Source organism: Coregonus lavaretus, assembly GCF_964263955.1.
Source record: "Coregonus lavaretus genome assembly, contig: HAP1_SCAFFOLD_1169, whole genome shotgun sequence".
Taxonomy (NCBI): Eukaryota; Metazoa; Chordata; class Actinopteri; order Salmoniformes; family Salmonidae; genus Coregonus; species Coregonus lavaretus.
This window is the reverse complement of record NW_028164739.1, coordinates 12,224-37,166: the sequence shown is the minus strand read 5'-3', so window position 1 is coordinate 37,166 and position 24,943 is coordinate 12,224. Positions and strand designations below refer to the sequence as shown.

The 24,943-nt window shown below is 41.7% G+C and overlaps 2 protein-coding genes across 2 annotated transcripts; both read right to left on the bottom strand.

The window, feature by feature from the left end:
- Positions 1 to 914: 914 nt before the first annotated feature.
- On the bottom strand, positions 915 to 10,131 carry LOC311116686 (polymeric immunoglobulin receptor-like). Its single transcript, XM_084191736.1, has 11 exons — positions 10,012 to 10,131; positions 9,523 to 9,828; positions 8,848 to 9,174; positions 8,431 to 8,542; positions 7,881 to 7,975; positions 7,629 to 7,669; positions 7,246 to 7,311; positions 2,334 to 2,408; positions 2,042 to 2,125; positions 1,737 to 1,796; positions 915 to 1,341 (listed from the first exon to the last, which is right to left on the bottom strand). Exons 1-11 carry the CDS (start codon positions 10,076 to 10,078, stop codon positions 1,315 to 1,317), a joined length of 1,260 nt encoding a protein of 419 aa, XP_084047862.1. The 5' UTR covers positions 10,079 to 10,131; the 3' UTR covers positions 915 to 1,314.
- An 8,895-nt stretch (positions 10,132 to 19,026) lies between these two features.
- LOC311116681 (uncharacterized protein) lies at positions 19,027 to 23,860 on the bottom strand (the record flags this gene model as incomplete). Its single annotated transcript, XM_084191731.1, has 9 exons — positions 23,780 to 23,860; positions 23,291 to 23,596; positions 22,523 to 22,822; positions 22,241 to 22,352; positions 20,631 to 20,725; positions 20,371 to 20,411; positions 20,186 to 20,266; positions 19,602 to 19,661; positions 19,027 to 19,050 (listed from the first exon to the last, which is right to left on the bottom strand). Exons 1-9 carry the CDS (start codon positions 23,841 to 23,843, stop codon positions 19,027 to 19,029), a joined length of 1,083 nt encoding a protein of 360 aa, XP_084047857.1. The 5' UTR covers positions 23,844 to 23,860.
- Between the last annotated feature and the right edge of the window lie 1,083 nt (positions 23,861 to 24,943).

Genomic DNA, 24,943 nt, shown 5'->3' with positions numbered 1-24,943 from the left:
AAAACAGTGGGCAGGCAAACGACAGGTCAAGGGCAGGCAGAGGTCAGTAATCCAGGGCAGAGTCAATAAGGTAGAGAACGGCAGGCAGGCTCAGGGTCAGGTCAGGCAGAGGTTTGTAAACCAGGTCAGAGTCAGATAGGTCCAGGACAGCAGGCATGCTCGGAGTCAGGACAGGTAGAATAGGTCAGAACCGGGAGAACTAGAAAACAGGGACTAGAGAGAATAGAAGTACGGGAAAAACACGCTGGTAGGCTTGACGAAACAAGACAAACTGGCAACAGACAAACAGAAAACACAGGTAGAAATGCACAGGGGATACTGGGGAAAATGGGCTACACCTGGAGGGGGATGGAGACAAGCACAAGACAGGTGAAACAGATCAGGGTGTGTTGTGGAAAATAACCACTATACTTTATTACAAATAAGGTCTTACAGAGTTTTTGTTGCATCAAGAAATGACTTTATTAAAGTTTTCAACAAAGCCGATACCAGTCTGCAGAGGGGCACACATCCTTAAGGTCTCCCTCCATCTTATATAGTCCTCTTCAGTTTTCCCGCTCTTTTATTGCTCCGCCCACTTCCTTTGTCCCTGAGGACGGCTGAACTATTACTCCAACCAATCACCCGCTCCCCTGTCTTGCACACACACTCATGTTTAGTTTAAACATGACAAGGCCCTAAATTACACAAACCTCACCCCCTCATGCTGTAATCAATCAAGAAGATACCAAGGAGACAAAGGTCTAGCCCAAACTTTATTCAACCCTGGTGCTGCTCCCTTCACTGTGTTTGAAGAGAGAGACAAAAACAAACGGCCCAATTCAGTTAGCCACAAAGAATGTTAACTATATGTTCATGATTAACTCAATTGTATCTGATAATCCATTAAAAATACACATCAGGTGTGACAGATGTCCATTGTGCAATATAGACAGTATAGTACATTTTATTATCGCAGTACAGTATTTATTATACATAGTAGCTACTATACTATACTATCTATACTTTTGATCATGATTAGTTACAGGCATAGAACAATTAATTAGGTGAGAGAAATAAGATGATGATGTAAAAAACAAGTGACAAGGGGAAAGGTGGATGGAAAATAACATATAACAGATATGTGGTAACAATGAAAACTAACACAGCAGACTGTCTTCAGTAGTTTATGGACACAAAAGGATAGAGGGGTCTTTCTGGCGTGGGTTAAGAGGTATGACAGAAGCATATTGGAGGCAGATAGATGTTGTGACACAGGAGAGGGGAGTGGGCTGTCCTTCCAGGATAAGGACTCCACCAAGGTCACTCAGTCAGTCACTGCTGTGCTGCTGCTGCCCTCTGCTGGAGAGAACGTGTAACATTCAGTCACAATCACTGTGGTGACATTTCCAATAGATAGAGATCTAGAATCAGCTTCCCCTCCCCCAATCCTAACCTTAACCTTTAGTGGGATTTAAAAAAAAAATCTGACCCAAGATCAGCATCTAGGGGCAACTTCACCCTAAACCCAGGCACACTCCACACTGTAATGTTATGGATACACACTGAAAACAATGTGGTTAGCTGGTCACAACGTGATTATACAGTTTTTCATGCAGCAAAACTAAAAAGACTAAGAAAGATTTGTGTGATTAAAGAGTGACGTTTACAACACATAGCAATGTGGTGTTGTCTGTATCTTTGTTGAGAAATCAGCATCATCTGGTACAACAGACAGAGGAGACACCAACACTGACCTGTGTGGTCACCTGTAGAGCTAGTGAGCTGTAGACCACATTATCATCTGGTTCTGCTGCCTACAGAGGAGGAACAGGTAGAGAGGTGAACAGGGACAGTTCTGTTATAATGGAGAGTACAGTTTAAAACACAGTTCTCTGTGAAAGACAGTTGTAATTGTGATATGTGACATAAAGGTGATATATTATACCTATAGGTATAATGGTGACATAACCATGACTATATTAACACTGAGGAAACAATCACCTACTGTTGTTTCTGATAACATAATACTAGCTGTGGCTAATCAACAGAGCAGCTTTACCTTGGCCTGTACTTTTAGTTGAGCCTTGTGCTGGGGGATGACAGTGCTGTATGTGACATCATCATCATCTTCAGGAAATGGGGCCTGCTGGTAGAGAGAGACCCAGATAACAAAAACGTATTGTTGTATTGTTATAGTGTACATTTATCTATTGCTTGTTCCAAGAAAGAAAATGAAACTGTAAATACAATTGTTTTCTAAAACAGATGCAAATTTGCCAAGGCTCTGACGTTTTATGAGTAACATCCATAATGTTGTCTAAGACCAACGATGCATGTAGCCATATGTTGACCTTCTGTTCTGTCCTGAACTGATCAGGCATCACAGTGCTGTACATCACGTCATGGTGGCTCTCTGGCTTTGGACCCTGAGAAATGGACAGGACAGAAGGTAAACATATGGCGACATGCATAGGAATATAGAGTATAGGAACTTCAGATACTCAGCTCAACACTGCAGGGATTGAAAATCACAGTCTACTTGAATCACAGTCTACTTGAATCACAGTCTACTTGAACAGAGCAATACTCAATCATGAGGCATCAAAGCCAAAGGAACTGAATAATATTAAGAAATGCTATAGATGGAAGGAAAGTAGTGTTGAAACCTACCAAAAAACAATTAGGCAACAACAAATTCAATCCATTCTAGACAACTTCCTGGACAAAACGTTCCACTGTAATAGTGTAAACTTGGCAGTAGAAAACCTAAACAGTATATTTGACCTCTCAGTTTCCCTATCAAATCTAAAAAACTCTAACAGAAAACCAAAGAAAAGTAACAACAGTGATAAATGGTTTGATGAAGAATGCAAAAACATAAGAAAGAAATTGAGAAACCTATCCAACCAAAAACATAGAGACCCAGAAAACCTGAGCCTACGCCTTCACTATGGTAAATCACTAAAACAATACAGAAATAAGGAACAGCATGTCAGAAATCAGCTCAATGTAATTGAAGAATCCATAGACTCTAACCACTTCTGGGAAAATTGGAAAACACTAAACAAACAACAACACGAAGAGCTATCTATCCAAAACAGAGATGTGTGGGTAAACCACTTCTCCAATCTTTTTGGCCCTATAACAGAGAACAAACAGCAAAAAAATATACATTGTCAAATGCAAATCTTAGAATCAACTATTAAAGAATACCAGAACCCACTGGATTCTCCAATTACATTGAATGAACTACAGGACAAAATACAAACCCTCCAACCCAAAAAGGCCTGAGGTGTTGATGGTATCCTCAATGAAATGATAAAATATACAGACCACAAATTTCAATTAGCTATACTTAAACTCTTTAACATCATCCTTAGTTATGGCATCTTCCCCAATATTTGGAACCAAGGACTGACCACCCCAATCCACAAAAGTGGAGACAAATTTGACCCCAATACCTACCGTGGGATATGCGTCAACAGCATCCTTGGGAAAATCCTCTGCATTATCATTAACAGCAGACTAGTTCATTTCCTCAGTGAAAACAATGTCCTGAGCAAATGTCAAATTGGCTTTTTACCAAATTACCGTACGACAGACCACGTATTCACCCTGCACACCCTAATTGACAAACAAACAAACCAAAACAAAGGCAAAGTCTTCTCATGCTTTGTTGATTTCAAAAAAGCTTTTGACTCAATTTGGCATGAGGGTCTGCTATACAAATTGATTGAAAGTGGGGTTAGGGGAAAAACATACGACATTATAAAATCCATGTACACAAACAACAAGTGTGCGGTAAATATTGGCAAAAAACACACACATTTCTTTCCACAGGGCTGTGGGGTGAGACAGGGATGCAGTTTAAGCCCCACCCTCTTCAACATATACACTGCTCAAAAAAATAAAGGGAACACTTAAACAACACAATGTAACTCCAAGTCAATCACACTTCTGTGAAATCAAACTGTCCACTTAGGAAGCAACACTGATTGACAATAAATTTCACATGCTGTTGTGCAAATGGAATAGACAACAGGTGGAAATTATAGGCAATTAGCAAGACACCCCCAATAAAGGACTGGTTTTGCAGTTGGTGACCACAGACCACTTCTCAGTTCCTATGCTTTCTGGCTGATGTTTTGGTCACTTTTGAATGCTGGCGGTGCTTTCACTCTAGTGGTAGCATGAGACGGAGTCTACAACCCACACAAGTGGCTCAGGTAGTGCAGCTCATCCAGGATGGCACATCAATGCGAGCTGTGGCAAGAAGGTTTGCTGTGTCTGTTAGCGTAGTGTCCAGAGCATGGAGGCGCTACCAGGAGACAGGCCAGTACATCAGGAGACGTGGAGGAGGCCGTAGGAGGGCAACAACCCAGCAGCAGGACCACTACCTCCGCCTTTGTGCAAGGAGGAGCAGGAGGAGCACTGCCAGAGCCCTGCAAAATGACCTCCAGCAGGCCACAAATGTGCATGTGTCTGCTCAAACGGTCAGAAACAGACTCCATGAGGGTGGTATGAGGGCCCGACAACCACAGGTGGGGGTTGTGCTTACAGCCCAACACCGTGCAGGACGTTTGGCATTTGCCAGAGAACACCGAGATTGGCAAATTCGCCACTGGCGCCCTGTGCTCTTCACAGATGAAAACAGGTTCACACTGAGCACGTGACAGACGTGACAGAGTCTGGAGATGCCGTGGAGAACGTTCTGCTGCCTGCAACATCCTCCAGCATGACCGGTTTGGCGTGGGTCAGTCATGGTGTGGGGTGGAATTTCTTTGGGGGGCTGCACAGCCCTCCATGTGCTCGCCAGAGGTAGCCTGACTGTCATTAGATCCTCAGACCCCTTGTGAGACCATATGCTGGTGCGGTTGGCCCTGGGTTCCTCCTAATGCAAGACAATGCTAGACCTCAAGTGGCTGGAGTGTGTCAGCAGTTCCTGCAAGAGGAAGGCATTGATGCTATGGACTGGCCCGCCTGTTCCCCAGACCTGAATCCAATTGAGCACATCTGGGACATCATGTCTCGCTCCATCCACCAACACCACGTTGCACCACAGACTGTCCAGGAGTTGGCGGATGCTTTAGTCCAGGTCTGGGAGGAGATCCCTCAGGAGACCATCTGCCACCTCATCAGGAGCATGCCCAGACGTTGTAGGGAGGTCATACAGGCACGTGGAGGCCACACACACTACTGAGCCTCATTTTGACTTGTTTTAAGGACATTACATCAAAGTTGGATCAGCCTGTAGTGTGGTTTTCCACTTTAATTTTGAGGGTGACTCCAAATCCAGACCTCCATGGGTTGATACATTTGATTTCCATTGATAATTTTTGTGTGATTTTGTTGTCAGCACATTCAACTATGTAAAGAAAAAAGTATTTAATAAGATGATTTCATTCATTCAGATCTAGGATGTGTTATTTTAGTGTTCCCTTTATTTTTTTGAGCAGTGTATATCAACGAATTGGCGAGGGCACTAGAACAGTCTGCAGCACCCAGCCTCACCCTACTAGAATCTGAAGTAAAATGTCTACTGTTTGCTGATGATCTGGTGCTTCTGTCGCCAACCAAGGAGGGCCTACAGCAGCACCTAGATCTTCTGCACAGATTCTGTCAGACCTGGGCCCAGACAGTAAATCTCAGTAAGACAAAAATAATGGTGTTCCAAAAAAGGTCCAGTTGCCAGGACCACAAATACAAGTTCCATCTAGACACCGTTGCCCTAGAGCACACAAAAAACGATACATACCTCGGCCTAAACATCAGCGCCACAGGTAACTTCCATAAAGCTGTGAACGGTCTGAGAGACAAGGCAAGAAGGGCCTTCTATGCCATCAAAAGGAACATACAATTTGACATACCAATTAGGATCTGGCTAAAAATACTTGAATCAGTTATAGAACCCATTGCCTTTTATGGTTGTGAGGTCTGGGGTCCGCTCACCAACCAAGAATTCACAAAATGGGACAGACACCAAATTGAGACTCTGCATGCAGAATTCTGCAAAAACATCCTCTGTGTACAACGTAAAACACCAAATAATGCATACAGAGCAGAATTAGGCCAATACCCGCTAATTATCAAAATCCAGAAAAGAGCCGTTAAATTCTATAACCACTTAAAAGCAAGCGATTCCCAAAACTTCCTTAACAAAGCCATCACCTACAGAGAGATTAACTTGGAGAAGAGTCCCCTAAGTAAGCTGGCCCTGGGGCTCTGTTCACAAACACAAACAGACCCCACAGAGCCCCAAGACAACAACAACAACAACAACACAATTAGACCCAACCAAATCATGAGAAAACAAAAAGAGAATTACTTGACACATTGGAAAGAACAAACAGAAAAACAGAGCAAACTAGAATGCTATTTGGCCCTAAACAGAGAGTACACAGTGGCAGAATACCTGACCACTGTGACTGACCCAAACTTAAGGAAAGCTTTGACTATGTACAGACTCAGTGAGCATAGCCTTGCTATTGAGAAAGGCCACCGTAGGCAGACCTGGCTCTCAAGAGAAGACAGGCTATGTGCACACTGCCCACAAAATGAGGTGGAAACTGAGCTGCACTTCCAAACCTCCTGCCAAATGTATGACCATATTAGAGACAAATATTTCCCTCAGATTACAGCGATCCACAAAGAATTCGAAAACAAACCCAATTTTGATAAACTCCCTTATCTACTGGGTGAAAAACCACAGTGTGCCATCACAGATGCAAGATTTGTGACCTGTTGCCACAAGAAAAGGGCAACCAGTGAAGAACAAACACCATTGTAAATACAACCCATATTTATGTTTATTTATTTTCCCATTTGTACTTTAACTATTTGCACATTGTTACAACACTGTATATATACATAATATGACATTTGAAATGTCTTTATTCTTTTGAAACTTCTGAGTGTAATGTTTACTGTTAATATTTATTGTTTATTTCACTTTTGTTTACTATCTACTTCACTTGCTTTGGCAATATTAACATACGTTTCCCATGCCAATAAAGCCCTTAAATTGAAAAATTGAATTGAATTGAATTGAGAGAGAGCGAGAGAGAGAGAGAGAGAGAGAGAGAGAGAGAGAGAGAGAGAGAGAGAGAGAGAGAGAGAGTGAGAGAGAGAGAGAGAACCCAAGCTCACATTGCAGAAATGGAGGAGAGAGAAAGAGAGAGAGAACCTTAGCTCCATGCAGAGATGGAGTGATTGGTATTAGTCCAAGATCTCCACAGACCTAAACCAGGTTTATTCAGTTTGTACCTGCTGTGCTGTTTCTCTGGTGTGGCTCACTGTGCTGTATGGAATGTCCTGCTCAGGGTCAGCAGACTGCAAAGAAATAAATAGCAAAGAGGAACATGACTTGTCTATTTACCAACTAAACCACAGTTTGTTTCCATGATAGGATGCAGTCACAGATATATTTAGTGAACTGACAGCTTCCTGTTCTCTGTCTTTTAAACATCATTTTTCAACGTCTTGAGTGTTATAAGACCTAGGGTTCAGAATATGGGACCTTTTATGTCAACTCATTGATAACCAACTGAAGAGGTAATACTAGAGTCAAATGGTAGATGATCTGAACTCAAGAACAGAAAAGCAGATGGTTGAAAATAATAGAATATAATAAATTAAGTGTATCCTACCACTGAGTTGTTAGTTGTCTGGTCCTTGGCCTTATTGTTCTCTGGAATAAAGAGGGAGATGTCAATTACTTCTGAGTTTGTTATAGTACAATAATACCTCTGAATGGATTTCTTATAGACAATTCCTCTAAATACTTTCTCTCATTCAAGATAAATCACAAGCAAGCAATATAATGTTGTTCACAATGACAATACGTTTTGTATTTTTCTAAACTCTTCTCGTTTTTATATTCACTTAAAATGACTACTTACTATGCTTTGTCCACATCTTCCATGTGACTAGGATACCAGCTGTCACCACCACCAACATGCCCCAAGGAATCAGTAGGACTTTCACATCTATGGACCTGATGGATTACATAGAAGAACTTGAATCAAAAATACAATTAAAATAGATCATTATAAAATGATCATTTGTGAAAAAGTAATAACTTGTTGTTTACACTGTTGTGATAAATGGAACAATTATTTAGATATTCACATGTGTGGAAGTTGTCCATACAATTGAAGAGATGATATGATTATTATTGAGATTATTACTATACAAATTATGTTTTCTTTTTTTAAGAGTGCAACTTGTCCTTGCAAATGAGTGAGAATAACACAAACATTTCTGCTACTTCTCCAAAGAGATGTTCTACCCAAGAGGAAGTGCTAACAGTCTCTATATGCATTCAGGGAGGGTGTTTGGTTATCTTCAGCTGTTGTAGTGTATGATGGAATTGTAACATTTCTTTGTGTTCATATTATCAGCCAATTGCCATAATATGTGGGATAATACAGCTGAATGAGTGATAATAACCTCTGGTGGACGTCCTCCTTGTTCCCCTCAGCTCCTTGACTTGTGTTGTCAATCTGAACAGGCTCAGCAGTTGGAGAGGCAGAGGGTTGTTGATTGGTTGGAGCTTGGGTTGCTGTGATGTAAAACAACAATGCCATCAATGAAATTACTGGTATACCAGATGGTCAGGTTGTATAGCAACATCACATTCATAGTTAATATTCCAATTTGTTTTAGATGATGAAACAAAGTGAATCTGCTGTCAAGGATTATGAAAACAGTAGCAGATTTTCACTGACTATCATCTATGTCAAGAAGTAAATCATGGAATAAATACATATTTTCAGGGTGATATTAATGTAAGAAAATTACATCATTTTGATGTGAAGTAACTATGGATATTAAACTATTTTTGTGACTCAAACAGAAAGTACTTACTGATAGCAGTGATGTTTTGTGTTGCAGTTTGTTGACTGACAGTGATGTGAACAGACATCTCTAGTTCTCCCACTTCATACCAATACCAGTCAGTGTTCTCCATCTTCAGTCCACTCATAGTCACTGTTAAGACTGTTCTGTTGTTGGCCAGACTGATATCCTTTAATGTCACTGATGTTCCATGTAAAGTCCCAGAATACGACACACAATCACCACCCATCCTGCACCACTTTATATCTCCAAAGTTACTATAGTAACAACGGACAGTGACACTCCCTCCTTCTACTCCAGTCACTTCCTGTTGGTCCACATAGAGTCCTGGAGTACCTGAACACAGAGGTACAGACACCAAAGAAAGAACTCAGCAGCAGAACTTTATTTCTAGTAAGTATTTTATTATTAATATTTTTTTTTTTTAATGTTTTAAAACCGACCACTGCGGAGTTTAAACAAAGTTTACACCACCATCTACATACAGAGAACATAAAGTATTCTTCAGGTTTAACTTGAACAATAATGGTGATACCAGTTACCAGACAAGGAACCAGTTACCAGGAAATGAAATGAGAACACCAGTCATTTAGTTTGTGGAAGCAGGCTATTTCTGATTGTCTCATCATTACTGAGAACTACCTATTCTACTTTACTGAATTGTAAGAGTTGCAGGGATCTTACCTGGAGTGACAGATAGGTAGAACTGTTGTATCCTGATATCTGGTCCTCCATTGATCTCCACAACACACCTGTAACTCTTAGAGTCCTCTGGCTCCAGATCAGTCATGGTCACAGTGAAGACTCTCTGGTTGATGTCATCAGAGATTGAGGCATTACCACTGCTCTTAGGATGGTCACTGCGTACTAGAGAGGAGCAACGAATCCAATCATACCCTTTACACCAGTATTTCACACGATTTATGTAATACTGATCATAGTGACATGGGATGGTGATGGAGCCTCCGGCCTGCACAGACACATACCTCACTGTGAACACATCAACACAAAACACATTTAGGTTGGAATTCAACAGAATCTGCACTGCAGGATAAAAATCCCATTGCTTATACACTATAAAACAGCTTGTTAATGATTGAGATTTATTACACCGTGTTTACAGTGAATTGACCCACTGGACTTTGGCCCTTTATAGAAACATGTTACACATACCTGCTGATACTCTGTAGAGGATGAGGAAGAGGAGGAGGAGGAGGAGGAGGGAGAGATGAAGAGCCATGTGAGGGTTTCAGTCTGCCTGGTATATTATATGGTACCTGAGCACAAATGTGTGTCAAGGACGAAGGCAACAGCCAGAATGACTCTACTTCCTAATGTTAATAGACTTCACTGTCTGTAACTCTCTTCCTGCTTCTGTTTGTGTGTACATGGCCCCCTCAGTGGCAGATAGCAACTATTGCATCATATGGACTAGTTTAACCCCAAAATCATAGTCACTAAAATATATTTCAGCTTTCTCTAAGGGTTTTGGAACCAAAAGTCACTACTATCCTGTTACACTCTACCGGAACATAGGCTACTAATGATTACAAATATTCGATAATTGGGCGACATACACCACATTGGCAAATTCAATATTTCAGTATATAAGAAACTATATGATAAATGTTCTCAATGTGCTAGACATTGATAGATTTGAGGGGTCATCTGCTACAGAGATGTAGTGATGGGTACTAGACCAAGACCTCCACAAACTCGCACTTTAAACCAGGTTCATGGTTCAGGGTCCTCCGGACCATAACCCAGTCTGATGTGGTTTTACGTTCAACAAGAACGGTCTCTGTCTCTCTCCCACTTCTTTTAAAGATTTTTGTAGTAATTTTACCCGACCGTAGGTCGAATCATGCATCCTCTGAAACATGACCCGCCATGCCGCGCTGCTTCTTAACACCTGCTTGCTTAATCCGGAAGCCAGCCGCACCAATGTGTTGGAGGAAACACCGTTCAACTGACGACTGCTGTCCCACCACAAGGAGTCGCTAGAGCGCGATGAGCCAAGGAAAGCCCCTGGGCCAAACCCTGCCCTAACCCAGACGATGCTGGGGCAATTGTGCACCGCCCTATGGGACTCCCGCTCATGGCTGGCTGTGACACAGCCTGGGATAAAACCCCAGGCAGTAGTGACACCTCAACACTGCAGTGCAGTGCCTTTGACTGCTGCGCCAATTGGGAGGCCCCTTTATCCCTCTTCTATACAGGAAATGAACCCTTTGTCATGTACAGCTCATAACCACAGATGTCCTCCAAGCCAAAGTGTTAAAGTTAATTCAGGAAGCTGCATTACCAGAATGCTGCAAGTTTCAGCTAAACTCATTCCACAACGTCATGTTAACTACTGAGCAATGCATCCAACACAGCAAACTACTTCACACTCAAACTCACACACATTGTTTTTTGCTTTGGTAAAATTTTCATACATATGTGGTAACGTTTCACAACTCTTAGTGCAAAACTCAAAACAGATCATCAAAAAGGTTGTTTTTTCAAAACTTTAAGCACATTTTCAATTGACTAAGTACAACACACAAAAGCACATTAAAGCATTAGACCTATCACTAAAAGCTTCAGTCATGCAATACTTAAATCTGAACTGGTTCTCTAGCAAATCAGTAAGATTGTCTCAACCAATGTTCAAGAATGGCCTTTTTCCCTTTATTCAGATTACAACTAATCTCCCAGATATCACTATTTCTAAAACAAGCATTAGAAAGTTGGTTGCAATTTCAATTTAATCCACCAGAAACGAAATAACAAATAATGCGACAAATATTGTGGTTAAACTCAAATATACTAATTGACAAAAACACCTTTTTTTTTTGATAAAATGTTTAAAAAAGGTAGAATCTTTGTAAATGATATAATCGGTAGGACTGGTGGAGTTATGTCGCACATGCAGCTAACAAAGACATATGCAAATGTCTGCTCTACCCAAAATTACAACCAAATAATTGCAGCCTTACCGCAAAAATGGAAGAGGAGAGTGGAAGGAGGAGAAAGTAAGGAACTTGTCTGTCGGCCTTGCATTAAAGAACATAATTGGTTAAGGAAAACTGTGATAAATATAAAGGTATATCAGTTTCATTTAAGGACCAAATGATTGAAAGCCGTCCCATATAGATTGCAAAATAGTTGGGAAGAGATCTTTGACATACCGATCCCATGGCATAGTGTTTATGAACTGATACGCAAAACAACACCGGTTTCAAAACTTTGAATCTTTCAATTTAAATTATTATATAAAATTCTTGCTACCAATAGAATGTTATTTATATGGGGGATACAATCTTCCCAGCTCTGCAGATTTTGCTGCAAAGAGAAAGAATCATTAGATCATTTGTTTTGGTACTGTCCACTTGTAGCTTGATTTTTTGACACAGGTCCAGGAATGGCTAAAGGATTGCAATATTTACCTGGAGCTAACCTTGCATATAGCATTACTGGATAATCTGAAAAGTCATAGTCAATCGATCAATAACATAATAATACTTTTAGCAAAAATGTTTATTTTCAATTCACAATCTGTAGAAACAATGAGAATAGAAAGGTTCAGACCTTTTGTAAGACATCACAGTACAGTTGAAATATATATGGCAAATATAAATCCTATATGGATGGTGTTAAAAGATAGATAGAAGGTGTTGAATGGAATTGAAGGATGGGACTAATAACAACTAACAACAAATAATAACAAGATAACTAATAATGTAAGCATTCTGTGTCCATAATAAGTATATAGGTTGTAGGTTGGGAGCTTTTGTGAAAGAGCACAGTTAGAAAGATATGGCATATAGAAGCAAACTTGATGGACATCATGAAAATGATCGGAGAGGTTGAGAGTAGAGGAAGTTCAGGAGAAAAAACAAACAAAATAGAATTATTGTACAATTGACTGTGTCCATAAAATGTAGATAGTAGGTATAAGCTGGAAGTAGAGGCCTAAGCATTGTTGTTCACAAGTTTACTCCAAGTAGGGAAAGGGTGGCGGGGTTGGAAAGTAATAAAGGGGAATATATATATATATTTAAAGGATATGTATGTGTATGTATGTATGTATGTATGTATGAATGTGTGTATGTATGTGTGTGTGTATATATGTGTATATATATATATGTATATATGTATATGTATATGTATGTGTATGTGTATGTGTATGTGTATGTGTATGTGTATGTGTATGTGTATGTGTATGTATATGTGTATATACAGTGGGGGAAAAAAGTATTTAGTCAGCCACCAATTGTGCAAGTTCTCCCACTTAAAAAGATGAGAGAGGCCTGTAATTTTCATCATAGGTACACGTCAACTATGACAGACAAATTGAGAAATTTTTTTCCAGAAAATCACATTGTAGGATTTTTAATGAATTTATTTGCTAATTATGGTGGAAAATAAGTATTTGGTCACCTACAAACAAGCAAGATTTCTGGCTCTCACATACCTGTACCTTCTTCTTTAAGAGGCTCCTCTGTCCTCCACTCGTTACCTGTATTAATGGCACCTGTTTGAACTTGTTATCAGTATAAAAGACACCTGTCCACAACCTCAAACAGTCACACTCCAAACTCCACTATGGCCAAGACCAAAGAGCTGTCAAAGGACACCAGAAACAAAATTGTAGACCTGCACCAGGCTGGGAAGACTGAATCTGCAATAGGTAAGCAGCTTGGTTTGAAGACATCAACTGTGGGAGCAATTATTAGGAAATGGAAGACATACAAGACCACTGATAATCTCCCTCGATCTGCGGCTCCACGCAAGATCTCACCCCGTGGGGTCAAAATGATCACAAGAACAGTGAACAAAAATCCCAGAACCACACGGGGGGACCTAGTGAATGACCTGCAGAGAGCTGGGACCAAAGTAACAAAGCCTACCATCAGTAACACACTACGCCGCCGGGGACTCAAATCCTGCAGTGCCAGACGTGTCCCCCTGCTTAAGCCAGTACATGTCCAGGCCCGTCTGAAGTTTGCTAGAGTGCATTTGGATGATCCAGAAGAGGATTGGGAGAATGTCATATGGTCAGATGAAACCAAAATAGAACTTTTTGGTAAAAACTCAACTCGTCGTGTTTGGAGGACAAAGAATGCTGAGTTGCATCCAAAGAACACCATACCTACTGTGAAGCATGGGGGTGGAAACATCATGCTTTGGGGCTGTTTTTCTGCAAAGGGACCAGGACCACTGATCCGTGTAAAGGAAAGAATGAATGGAGCCATGTATCGTGAGATTTTGAGTGAAAACCTCCTTCCATCAGCAAGGGCATTGAAGATGAAACGTGGCTGCGTCTTTCAGCATGACAATGATCCCAAACACACCGCCCGGGCAACAAAGGAGTGGCTTCGTAAGAAGCATTTCAAGGTCCTGGAGTGGCCTAGCCAGTCTCCAGATCTCAACCCCATAGAAAATCAGTTGAAAGTCAGAGTTGAAAATCCGTGTTGCCCAGCGACAGCCCCAAAACATCACTGCTCTAGAGGAGATCTGCATGGAGGAATGGGCCAAAATACCAGCAACAGTGTGTGAAAACCTTATGAAGACTTACAGAAAACGTTTGACCTGTGTCATTGCCAACAAAGGGTATATAACAAAGTATTGAGAAACTTTTGTTATTGACCAAATACTTATTTTCCACCATAATTTGAAATAAATTCATAAAAAATCCTACAATGTGATTTTCTGGATTTTTTTTCTCTTATTTTGTGTGTCATAGTTGATGTGTACCTATGATGAAAATTACAGGCCTCTCTCATCTTTTTAAGTGGGAGAACTTGCACAATTGGTGGCTGAATAAATACTTTCCCCCCCCACTGTATTCCACCCACACGAGTTGCTGGCTCCAGGAGGTGGGGTTGGCAGAGACGAGGCAACGAAGAGTCGCCTCCAGATCCTGATTGGCTCCCTCCGACTGGCCGTTAGATTGGGGGTGAAAACAGGAGGACAGGCTGGCCGATGCCCCAATGAGGGTGCAGAACGCCTTCCAGAACCAGAACGAAAACAGAGGACCGCGATCGGAGACCACCGGAAGTCCATGGATCCGGAAGACGTGCTGCACCATGAGCTGGGCCATTTCCTTGGCTGAGGGTGACTTGGGAAGGGGAATGAAGTGGGCGGCTTTGGAAAACCTATCCACCAACGTGAGGATAGTGGTTTTGCCATCTGATGGAGGGAGACCCTTGACGAAGTCCAGGGATATATGGGACCAGGTGCGGTGAGGAACGGTAAGAGGTTGAAGGAGGCCAGCCGGAGCTTGCCTTAGAATTTTATTCTGAGTACACACAGTGCAGGCGGTGATGAACATGGAGACGTCATGAACCAAGGTGGGCCACCAAAAAGGTAGTCGTACAAAGGTCAGGGTCCGACGGGAGCCAGGATGGCTGGCCAGTCGGGAGGAATGAGCCCATTCCAGAACTGGGGAACAGGCAGAGTCCGGGACAAACATCTGGGTAACCGGGCCCCCTCCCTGGGGTCCGGCTGGGAACACTGCACCTCACGGACCTGGTTCTCTATACCCCAGACGAATGCAGCCGCGAGACAAGAGTTAGGGTAGGGCGGTCTCAGGATCCATTGGTGTAGCAGAGGGGCTATAGAGGCGTGAAAGCTCATCCGGCTTCACATTCTTGGATCCCGGGCTGAAGGAGATGGTGAAGTTGAACCGAGTGAATAGCAGGGCCTGTCGAGATTGCCTGGAGTTGAGGCGCTTGGCGGTGTGGAGATTTTCCAGGTTCTTGTGATCCATCCACACTATGAAAGGGTGTTCCTTCCTCTCTAACCAGTGCCTCCACTCCTCTAACGCCATCTTAACCGTGAAGAGTTCTCGGTTACCCGCGTCGTAATTCCTTTCAGTGGTGTTGAGACGATGGGAGAAGAAAGTGCAGGGATGCAACATTTGGTCTTGGGCCGAACGCTGGGACAGGACAGACCCCAATCTGATGTCCAAGGCGTCGACCTCCAACACGAACTGCCGGGACAGATCCGGATGGATTAGGATGGATCGGTGCTTGAGGTCCAAGAACGCCCGGTCTGCAGCTGGAGACCACGTGATCGGGACCTTGGGAGAGGTGAGTGCTGAAAAACATGGAGGACATGTTCTTGAGCCAAGCGGGAAAAAACGAGAATGTCATTGAGGTAGACGAACACGAACTGGTTCAACATGTCACGGAGAACATTGTTAACCAGGGCCTGGAACACTGCAGGAGCGTTGGTCAGTCTGAATGGCATAACAAGGTATTCGTAGTGCCTGCTAGCCGTGTTAAAGGATGTCTTCCACTCGTCCCCTTCCCGTATCCTTACCAGATGGTAGGCGTTCAGGAGGTCCAACTTGGAGAAGATGGTAGCCCCCTGGAGAGACTCAAAAGCTGAGGCGATGAGGTGAAGTGGGTAACGGTTTTTAACCGTGATGTCATTCAGGCCCCGGTAGTCGATACGCAGGCGCAAGGTTTTGTCCTTCTTCTCCACAAAGAAAAACCCTGTGCCGGCTGGGGAGGCAGAATGACGGATACACCCTGCAGCCAGGGAGTCCTCAATGTACGTTTCCATCGCCTTGGTCTCCAGACCCGACAGTGAATAGAGCCACCCCTGAGGCGGTGCAGTGCCCGGGAGAAGGTCAATGGCTCAGTCATAGGGCCGAAGCGGAGGAAGTGAGGTGGCACGGGCCTTGCTGAAAACCTCTCGGATGTCCTGGTATTCCATGGAAATGGCGAAAAGGTCCGAGACTTTACCCAAGCCTGCAGGAAGACGTCCCAGGGCATGCTGCGCCTACTTCAGGCATTGAGCATGGCAGAATGTGGTCCAACCATTGATCGAACCCACAGTCCAGTCCACAAGGGGATTGTGTCTTTGGAGCCATGAAAACCCCAACACAACGGGTACCTGAGGGGATTCGATAAGTAGAAACTGGATCGTCTCGCTGTGGTTGCCTGACACTCGCAGGTTGATAGGAACCATGTTGTGGGTGACTCTGCCAATAGAACGCTCATCCAGCGCTCCGACGTCCATGGGAATGGAGAGGGTTTGAGTGGGGATTCCCAACTCTGACACCAGGGTAGCGTCCATAAAACTCTTGTCGGCCCCAGAGTCAATGAGTACCGGGAGAGATTTGGACCGGTCACCGCACAGCAGGATGGCATGGAGAGGGATACGAGTAATGGGAGACTGGACATTCTCCGTAATGGCCACCAGTGTACTCATACCTCCTGATGAGCCGGGTCTTTTTACAGGACAGGTAGAAATATAATGACAGCCCTATGTGTTCATTCTCTGTAACCATTCGGCAGGAGACAATCTAGCTCTGCCAAGTTGCATAGGCGAGTCGGCAACCCTCTGTGATTTCTGAGAGAACTCGGGTGACATCGGATTCACTCGGAAGTGTAGACTTTGGAGATTTCCGGGATTCCTTGAAGGCGAGGTGGAAATTGAGGACGTGCGAGGGCAACCGGAACAGAAGATGAGGGAGTACTGGGAGAGAAAAGCTTGGCAGGTTCCAGAATCTCCAGCATAGCGCTCCGGAGGTAAGCATGGTTCTCGGGACACCGTAGTAGGCTGGGAAGAAATGCCGCTGGTGGCTGGGTTGCTGAGAGTCTGGGGGATTAAAGTAGTGGCTGCTGCCTAATAGACAATCTGCTGACTTTCTCCGGCAATGTATGGAAAGCACAGCCGTGGCATTCAGCCAAGGTCTGGAATCCTTCCATAAGGTTGTGAAGTAACTCCTCGTGTCTTGCAATGGTGGCTCAGTGGGAGGAGACGACGTCGCAGAGCTTGTCCGAGTCTGCTGGGTCAGCCAGTTTGTACTATCAGGAATCAGGATAAGACCCATATGCAAACAGTTCAAATCATAGATGTTTATTACAAAACAGTGGGCAGGCAAACGACAGGTCAAGGGCAGGCAGAGGTCAGTAATCCAGGGCAGAGTCAATAAGGTAGAGAACGGCAGGCAGGCTCAGGGTCAGGTCAGGCAGAGGTTTGTAAACCAGGTCAGAGTCAGATAGATCCAGGACAGCAGGCATGCTCGGAGTCAGGACAGGTAGAATAGGTCAGAACCGGGAGAACTAGAAAACAGGGACTAGAGAGAATAGAAGTACGGGAAAAACACGCTGGTAGGCTTGACGAAACAGGACAAACTGGCAACAGACAAACAGAAAACACAGGTAGAAATGCACAGGTGATACTGGGGAAAATGGGCTACACCTGGAGGGGGATGGAGACAAGCACAAGACAGGTGAAACAGATCAGGGTGTGTTTTGGAAAATAACCACTATACTTTATTACAAATAAGGTCTTACAGAGTTTTTGTTGCATCAAGAAATGACTTTATTAAAGTTTTCAACAAAGCCGATACCAGTCTGCAGAGGGGCACACATCCTTAAGGTCTCCCTCCATCTTATATAGTCCTCTTCAGTTTTCCCGCTCTTTTATTGCTCCGCCCACTTCCTTTGTCCCTGAGGACGGCTGAACTATTACTCCAACCAATCACCCGCTCCCCTGTCTTGCACACACACTCATGTTTAGTTTAAACATGACAAGGCCCTAAATTACACAAACCTCACCCCCTCATGCTGTAATCAATCAAGAAGATACCAAGGAGACAAAGGTCTAGCCCAAACTCTATTCAACCCTGGTGCTGCTCCCTTCACTGTGTTTGAAGAGAGAGACAAAAACAAACGGCCCAATTCAGTTAGCCACAAAGAATGTTAACTATATGTTCATGATTAACTCAATTTTATCTGATAATCCATAAAAAATACACATCAGGTGTGACAGATGTCCATTGTGCAATATAGACAGTATAGTACATTTTATTATCGCAGTACAGTAGTTATTATACATAGTAGCTACTAAACTATACTATCTATACTTTTGATCATGATTAGTTACAGGCACAGGACAATTAATTAGGTGAGAGAAATAAGATGATGATGTAAAAAACAAGTGACAGGGGTAAAAGGTGGGTGACACATAACTACTATAACAGATAGTGTATGTGGTGACAATGAAAACTAACACAGCAGACTGTCTTCAGTAGTTTATGGACACAAAAGGATAGAGGGGTCTTTCTGGGGTGGGTTAAGAGGTATGACCGAAGCATATTGGAGGCAGATAGATGTTGAGACCCAGGAGAGGGGAGTGGGCTGTCCTTCCAGGATAAGGACTCCACCAAGGTCACTAAGTCAGTCACTGCTGTGCTGCTGCTGCCCTCTGCTGGAGAGAACGTGTAACATTCAGTCACATTCATTGTGGTGACATTTCCAATAATAATAATAATATGCCATTTAGCAGACGCTTTATCCAAAGCGACTTACAGTCATGTGTGCATACATTTTTACGTATGGGTGGTCCCAGGGATCGAACCCACTACCCTGGCGTTACAAGTGCCATGCTCTACCAATTGAGCTACAGAGGACCAATAGATACAGATCTAGGATCAGCTTCCCCTCCCCCAATCCTAACCTTAACCTTAAGTGGGAACATTTTTTTAAATCTGACCCAAGATCAGCATTTAGGGGCAACTTCACCCTAAACCCAGGCACACTCCACACTGTAATGTTATGGATACACACTGAAAACAATGAGGTTAGCTGGTCACAATGTGATGATACAGTTTTTCATGCAGCAAAACTAAAAAGACTAAGAAAGATGTGTGGTTAAAGAGTGACGTTTACTACACATAGCAATGTGGTGGTGTCTGTATCTTTGTTGAGAGATCAGCATCATCTGGTACAACAGACAGAGGAGACACCAACACTGACCTGTGTGGTCACCTGTAGAGCTAGTGAGCTGTAGACCACATTATCATCTGGTTCTGCTGCCTACAGAGGAGGAACAGGTAGAGAGGTGAACAGGGACATTTTGTCATGATAGATTGTACCATGAAATTGACATTTATATAATGGTGATACAGAGAACATGTTTACTAAACAATCAACCAATCCATACATTTATTAAAGTACCTTAATATGAAGCTGTGGCTAGAACACATCCAACTAGATGAACAACATCAGCCTACCTGTATGTGAGCTGTCTGAATAAGACAACCACGATGGGAATAATAATAATAGTAATAATAGTAATAGTAATAATAATAGTAATAATAAGAATAATAAGAATAGTAATAATAATAATAGTAATAGTAGTAATAATAGCAATAGTAACAATAATAATAGTAATAATAATAATAGTAATAATAATAATAGTAAAAATAATAATAATAACCACAGTGGGAATACGTCTGTAGACTATTATGTTTTGGATGTGTTTTGTCCTTTTCTCATCGTTGAAACAACATTATATGTATAAAAATATTGTCAAATCCATTTCATTCGTTCATTCTTACCTTGGTCTGTAACTTTAGCTGGGTCTTCCTCTTTAAGACGACAGTACTGTACGTTACATCATCATTGTCAGGAAATGGGTCCTGCTGGTAGAGAGACGGACACAGACTCATACTGTATGGAAATGACTATATCAAGAATAGAAAGGTGCATGCATGATTGAAAAGACAAGATGAACGTAGCCTACCGCTGCAGTGCTTGTTGGCTGGTTCTCAGCTTTATTGTCCTCTAGAGAGGGAGAAATGAATGTCCTCTGTGTTACAGTGGACCCATACCTGATTGGCAGTTACGTTTCATGTCACTTCAACACCACCTGTCTCCTCAGAGCTAAATGAAGGTGTACTGTACGTACATTCCATAATGTGTGCACAATTCATTCTATTGTATATTCCAATACTATAATATATTGTAATGTATTTAATTAATATATTTTAAATAAATACTTACTATGCTTTGTCCACATCTTCCATGTGACTAGGATACCAGCTGTCACCACCACCAACATGCCCAGAGAGATCAGTAGGACTTTCACATCTATGGAACTGGTGGATGGCATGCTCTATAAGAACTTTTACATTGATCATTATAAATAGATCATTTGTGAAAAAGTTATAATTTGTTGTTTGCAGCTATACACGTGCGGAACTTCACCATGCAAATAAAGATATTATATTATTACTATTGAGATTATTACTATACAAATGAGGTTGACTTTAAGTGTGCAACCTTTTTTCGACAGTGTGCTGGTCTCTATCTCGTCCAGTATTGTTATGTTGACTCCTACGCACCTGGAACAGACACTTTTCAGTAGTAAGGACCTTAAAAGAGCGCAGACGGCCTCTGATCATATACGTTTGCAAATTAACCATGCAAATGATAGACTGAGAATAACAGCAACATTGCTGCTACTTCTCACAAGGCAACCACAGAGATGTTATTCTACCCAAGAGGAAATGGTAACTCACGGGGCACACACTGGTTAAATCAACGTTGTTTGAACGTAATTTCTCAACGTATTGTGACGTGGAATCAATGTAAAAAATATATTGGGTTTGAAAAAAGTCATCAACCAGTACTGTTTTCAGCTCTTAAATACATTGACTTAACCTGACTAACAGGTTGTTACATCAATCTATTTTTAACATAATCATCAAAACTATGTATGTTGAAATTGCGTTGAAAACATCAAATGTGATTTTTCTGTCTATATTCGATTGGGTGGTTGAAATTATGTTGAATTTGAGATTTGATTAGACATATTTTATTTGACCTTGTTCCAATGTTGATAGTAAAATGGTATGTTTGAATCAACTTCATTGTTTCAATGTCATGCTATTAACCTACATAAAGAGATATATTGAAATACAACGTGAAGCCACAGTCCTGAACAGTGACTCCTACTGGTATATATGGGGTAATGGACTTCAGTGAGAACCAGTCTACCATCCAGATGCCTACCTCTATGTACACTGCTTAGCTTTGGAAACAAGCTGCGTTCAATTCAGCTGAGCTATCATGTCAACACATTTAGACATTGATCAGTTTCCACACTAATTTTGCGTAGATTACCAAAATAATGTTAAATAGTTTAAAGTAACTCCTCTAACTTCTCTTACACAAGCTGTATGTGAAAGTAAATTCAGAGTGAGGTTGGGTTTATGTAGGCTACATTGACATCTGATTTGCCCAACAACGAACACCATCATTTCAACGTGAAGCTAGGTATGCTATCATTCGGCCTTGGTTGATTGTATCTTTGGAAGTTTAGAAACTTGAAGAAATGATATGATTACTATTGAAATTACGTTAATTTTATGTGTGTAACTCATTCAAAATGAGTGAGAATGACACCAACATTGCTGCTACTTCTCACAAGGCAACCACAGAGATGTTCTACCCAAGAGGAAGTGCTAACAGTCTCTATATGCATTTAGGAGGATGTTTGGTTAGCTTTAACTGTTGTAGTGTATGATGAAATTGTAACGCTTCTTTGTGTTCATATTATCAGCCAATTGCCATAATATGTGGGATAATACAGCTGAATGAGTGATAATAACCTCTGGTGGACGTCCTCCTTGTTCCCCTCAGCTCCTTGACTTGTGTTGTCAATCTGAACAGGCTCAGCAGTTGGAGAGACAGAGGGTTGTTGATTGGTTGGAGCTTGGGTTGCTGTGATGTAAAACAACAATGCCATCAATGAAATTACTGGTATACCAGATAGTCAGGTTGTATAGCAACATCACATTCATAGTCAATATTACAATTTGTTCCAGATGATACCACTGGATAAAACAGAGTGAATCATGTTTGATCATAAAGTACGTGATTGATCTACTCACTTGACGTCATTGTAGTGGTTCTCTGTGTTGCAGTTTGTTGACTGACAGTGATGTGAACAGGCATCCCTAGTTCTCCCACTCTACACCAATACCAGTCAGTGTTCTCCATCTTCAGTCCAATCATAGTCACTGTTAAGACTTTTCTGATACCCATTAATGGCACAGAATACCCACTTCTACAACCACCACCCATCCTGCACCACTTTATATCTCCAGAGTAACTAGAGTAACAACGGACAGTGACACTCCCTCCTTCTACTCCAGTCACCTCCTGTTGGTCCACATAGAGTTCTGGAGTACCTGAACACAGAGGTAAAAAACAAGAATTCAGAGGAGAAAAAAGTGTTTTTACAACAGGCTCCTAACAAATTCCTTAAAGCTGCAGTCTGTGATTGGTACATCCATTGTTGGTCTTTTAAATTCATGATAATTATATATAGCCATTAATTATTGAATAATTTAACTTGCCTCACTAGTTTAGTTCAACTGTTACCCCATCATGACCCCAAATATATTCTTGTTTTACTCAGTTGTTTCTAAATAATGTAATTGTAAACATGGTCAGTTCTTGCACCTACGTATACAGTATAGCTCTGTCTATGAATTTCAGACTGGTTACACATTTATAATTTCATTTGTTGTAAAACAATATTTATAATTGGGTCATTATTTTGTATTTGACATTGCAGGTTTACAGGACAATCCATAGGACATTGCTGAGCACTATTCATTCTACTTTACTAGATACAAACAGTGAAGGGATCTTACCTAAAGTGACAGATAGGTAGAACCATTGTATCCTGATATCTGGTCCTCCATTGATCTCCACAACACACCTGTAATTCTCAGAGTCCTGTGACTTCAGGTTAGTCATGGTCATAGTGAAGATTCTCTTGTTGATGTCATCAGAGATTGAGGCCTTACCACTGATCTTAGGATGGTCAGTGCGTACCACATAAGAACACACATCCCAAAGTAATCCTTTACACCAGTATTTCACATTGTTGATGTGATTCAGATCATAGTGACATGGGATGGTGATGGAGCCTCCTGTCTGCACAGACACATACCTCACTGTGGACACATCAACACAAAACACATTTAGGTTGGAATTCAACAGAATCTGCACTGCAGAATAAAAATCCCATTGCTTATACACTATAAAACAGCTTGTTAATGATTGAGATTTATTACACCGTGTTTACAGTGAATTGACCCACTGGACTTCAGCCCTTTATAGAAACATGTTACACATACCTGCTGATACTCTGTAGAGGATGAGGAAGAGGAGGAGGAGGAGGAGGGAGAGATGAAGAGCCATGTGAAGGTTTCAGTCTGTCTGTTATATTATATTGTACCTGAGCACAAATGTGTGTCAAGGACGAAGGCAACAGCGAGAATTATTACTTGTTCACAGACCTCACTTTAACTCTCTTCCTGCTTCTGTTTGTGTGTACATGCCCCCCTCAGTGGCAGATACCAACTATTGCATTATATAGACTAGTTTAACCCCAAAATCAAAGTCACTACAAAGTACTGCATATGCTAGAAATGTATAGATTTGAGGGGTCATGTGCTACAGAGATGTAGTGATGGGTACTAGACCAAGACCTCCACAGACTCTCACTTTAAACCAGGTTCATGGTTCAGGGTCCTCCGGACCACAACCCAGTCTGATATTATTTTACGTTCAACAAGAACGCTCTCTGTCTCTCTCCCTTTTCTATACAGGAAATGTACAGCTCACAACCACAGATGTCCTCTAAGCATAAGTGTGAAAGTTAGCTCAGAATGCTGCAAGTTTAAGCTAAACTCATTCCATAATGTCATGTTAAATACTGAGCTATTCATTCTGTTGTTGGCTCCAATACAGCAAACTACTTCAGATACATCAGAATGTCACTCTCAAAATCACAGAGCACAGAGCTCACATCATGTTGTGCTAATGATCTTGAGAAGAATAAAATGTCTTTACAAATATACATGACATTTTAAAAAATTGCTTTCATACTATTTTCACACATATGTGGTAACATTTCACAACTCTTAGTACAAAACTCAAAACAGATCATCAAAAAGGCTGTTTTTTCAAATCTTTAAGCACATTTTCAATTGACTAATAAGTACAACACACAAAATCACACCAACATTTCCACCAAACATAATCAGTGTTTCAACTAGAAATACCTTTCATATAAAGTAAATGCCTTTCACAATGTAATAATCACAATACTTTTCAAATAATTTTCTTATCATTTGTTTAAATACATTTGACCATCACTTAATCCAACAGTGCTTAATGGTTAATCACTTAACCGTTTGGTAAAACTATAGATTTTGATCTGGTTTGCCTGCTATATATGGATTTTGAAATCTACAGAAATACAATATGTGTTTATATAGTATAAACATTTAAATGAC

What these genes read in the sequence shown, in the direction of transcription:
- LOC311116686 (XM_084191736.1), bottom strand. Translation starts at nt 10,078, where the DNA reads ATGGCTCTTCATCTCTCCCTCCTCCTCCTCCTCCTCCTCTTCCTCATC. An exon ending in CCAGAGAAACAGCACAGCAG is followed by an intron (nt 2,409 to 7,245) that starts GTACAAACTGAA and finishes TCCATTTCTCAG; the next exon opens with GGTCCAAAGCCAGAGAGCCA. An exon ending in CTCTACAGGTGACCACACAG is followed by an intron (nt 1,342 to 1,736) that starts GTCAGTGTTGGT and finishes CGTTCTCTCCAG; the next exon opens with CAGAGGGCAGCAGCAGCACA.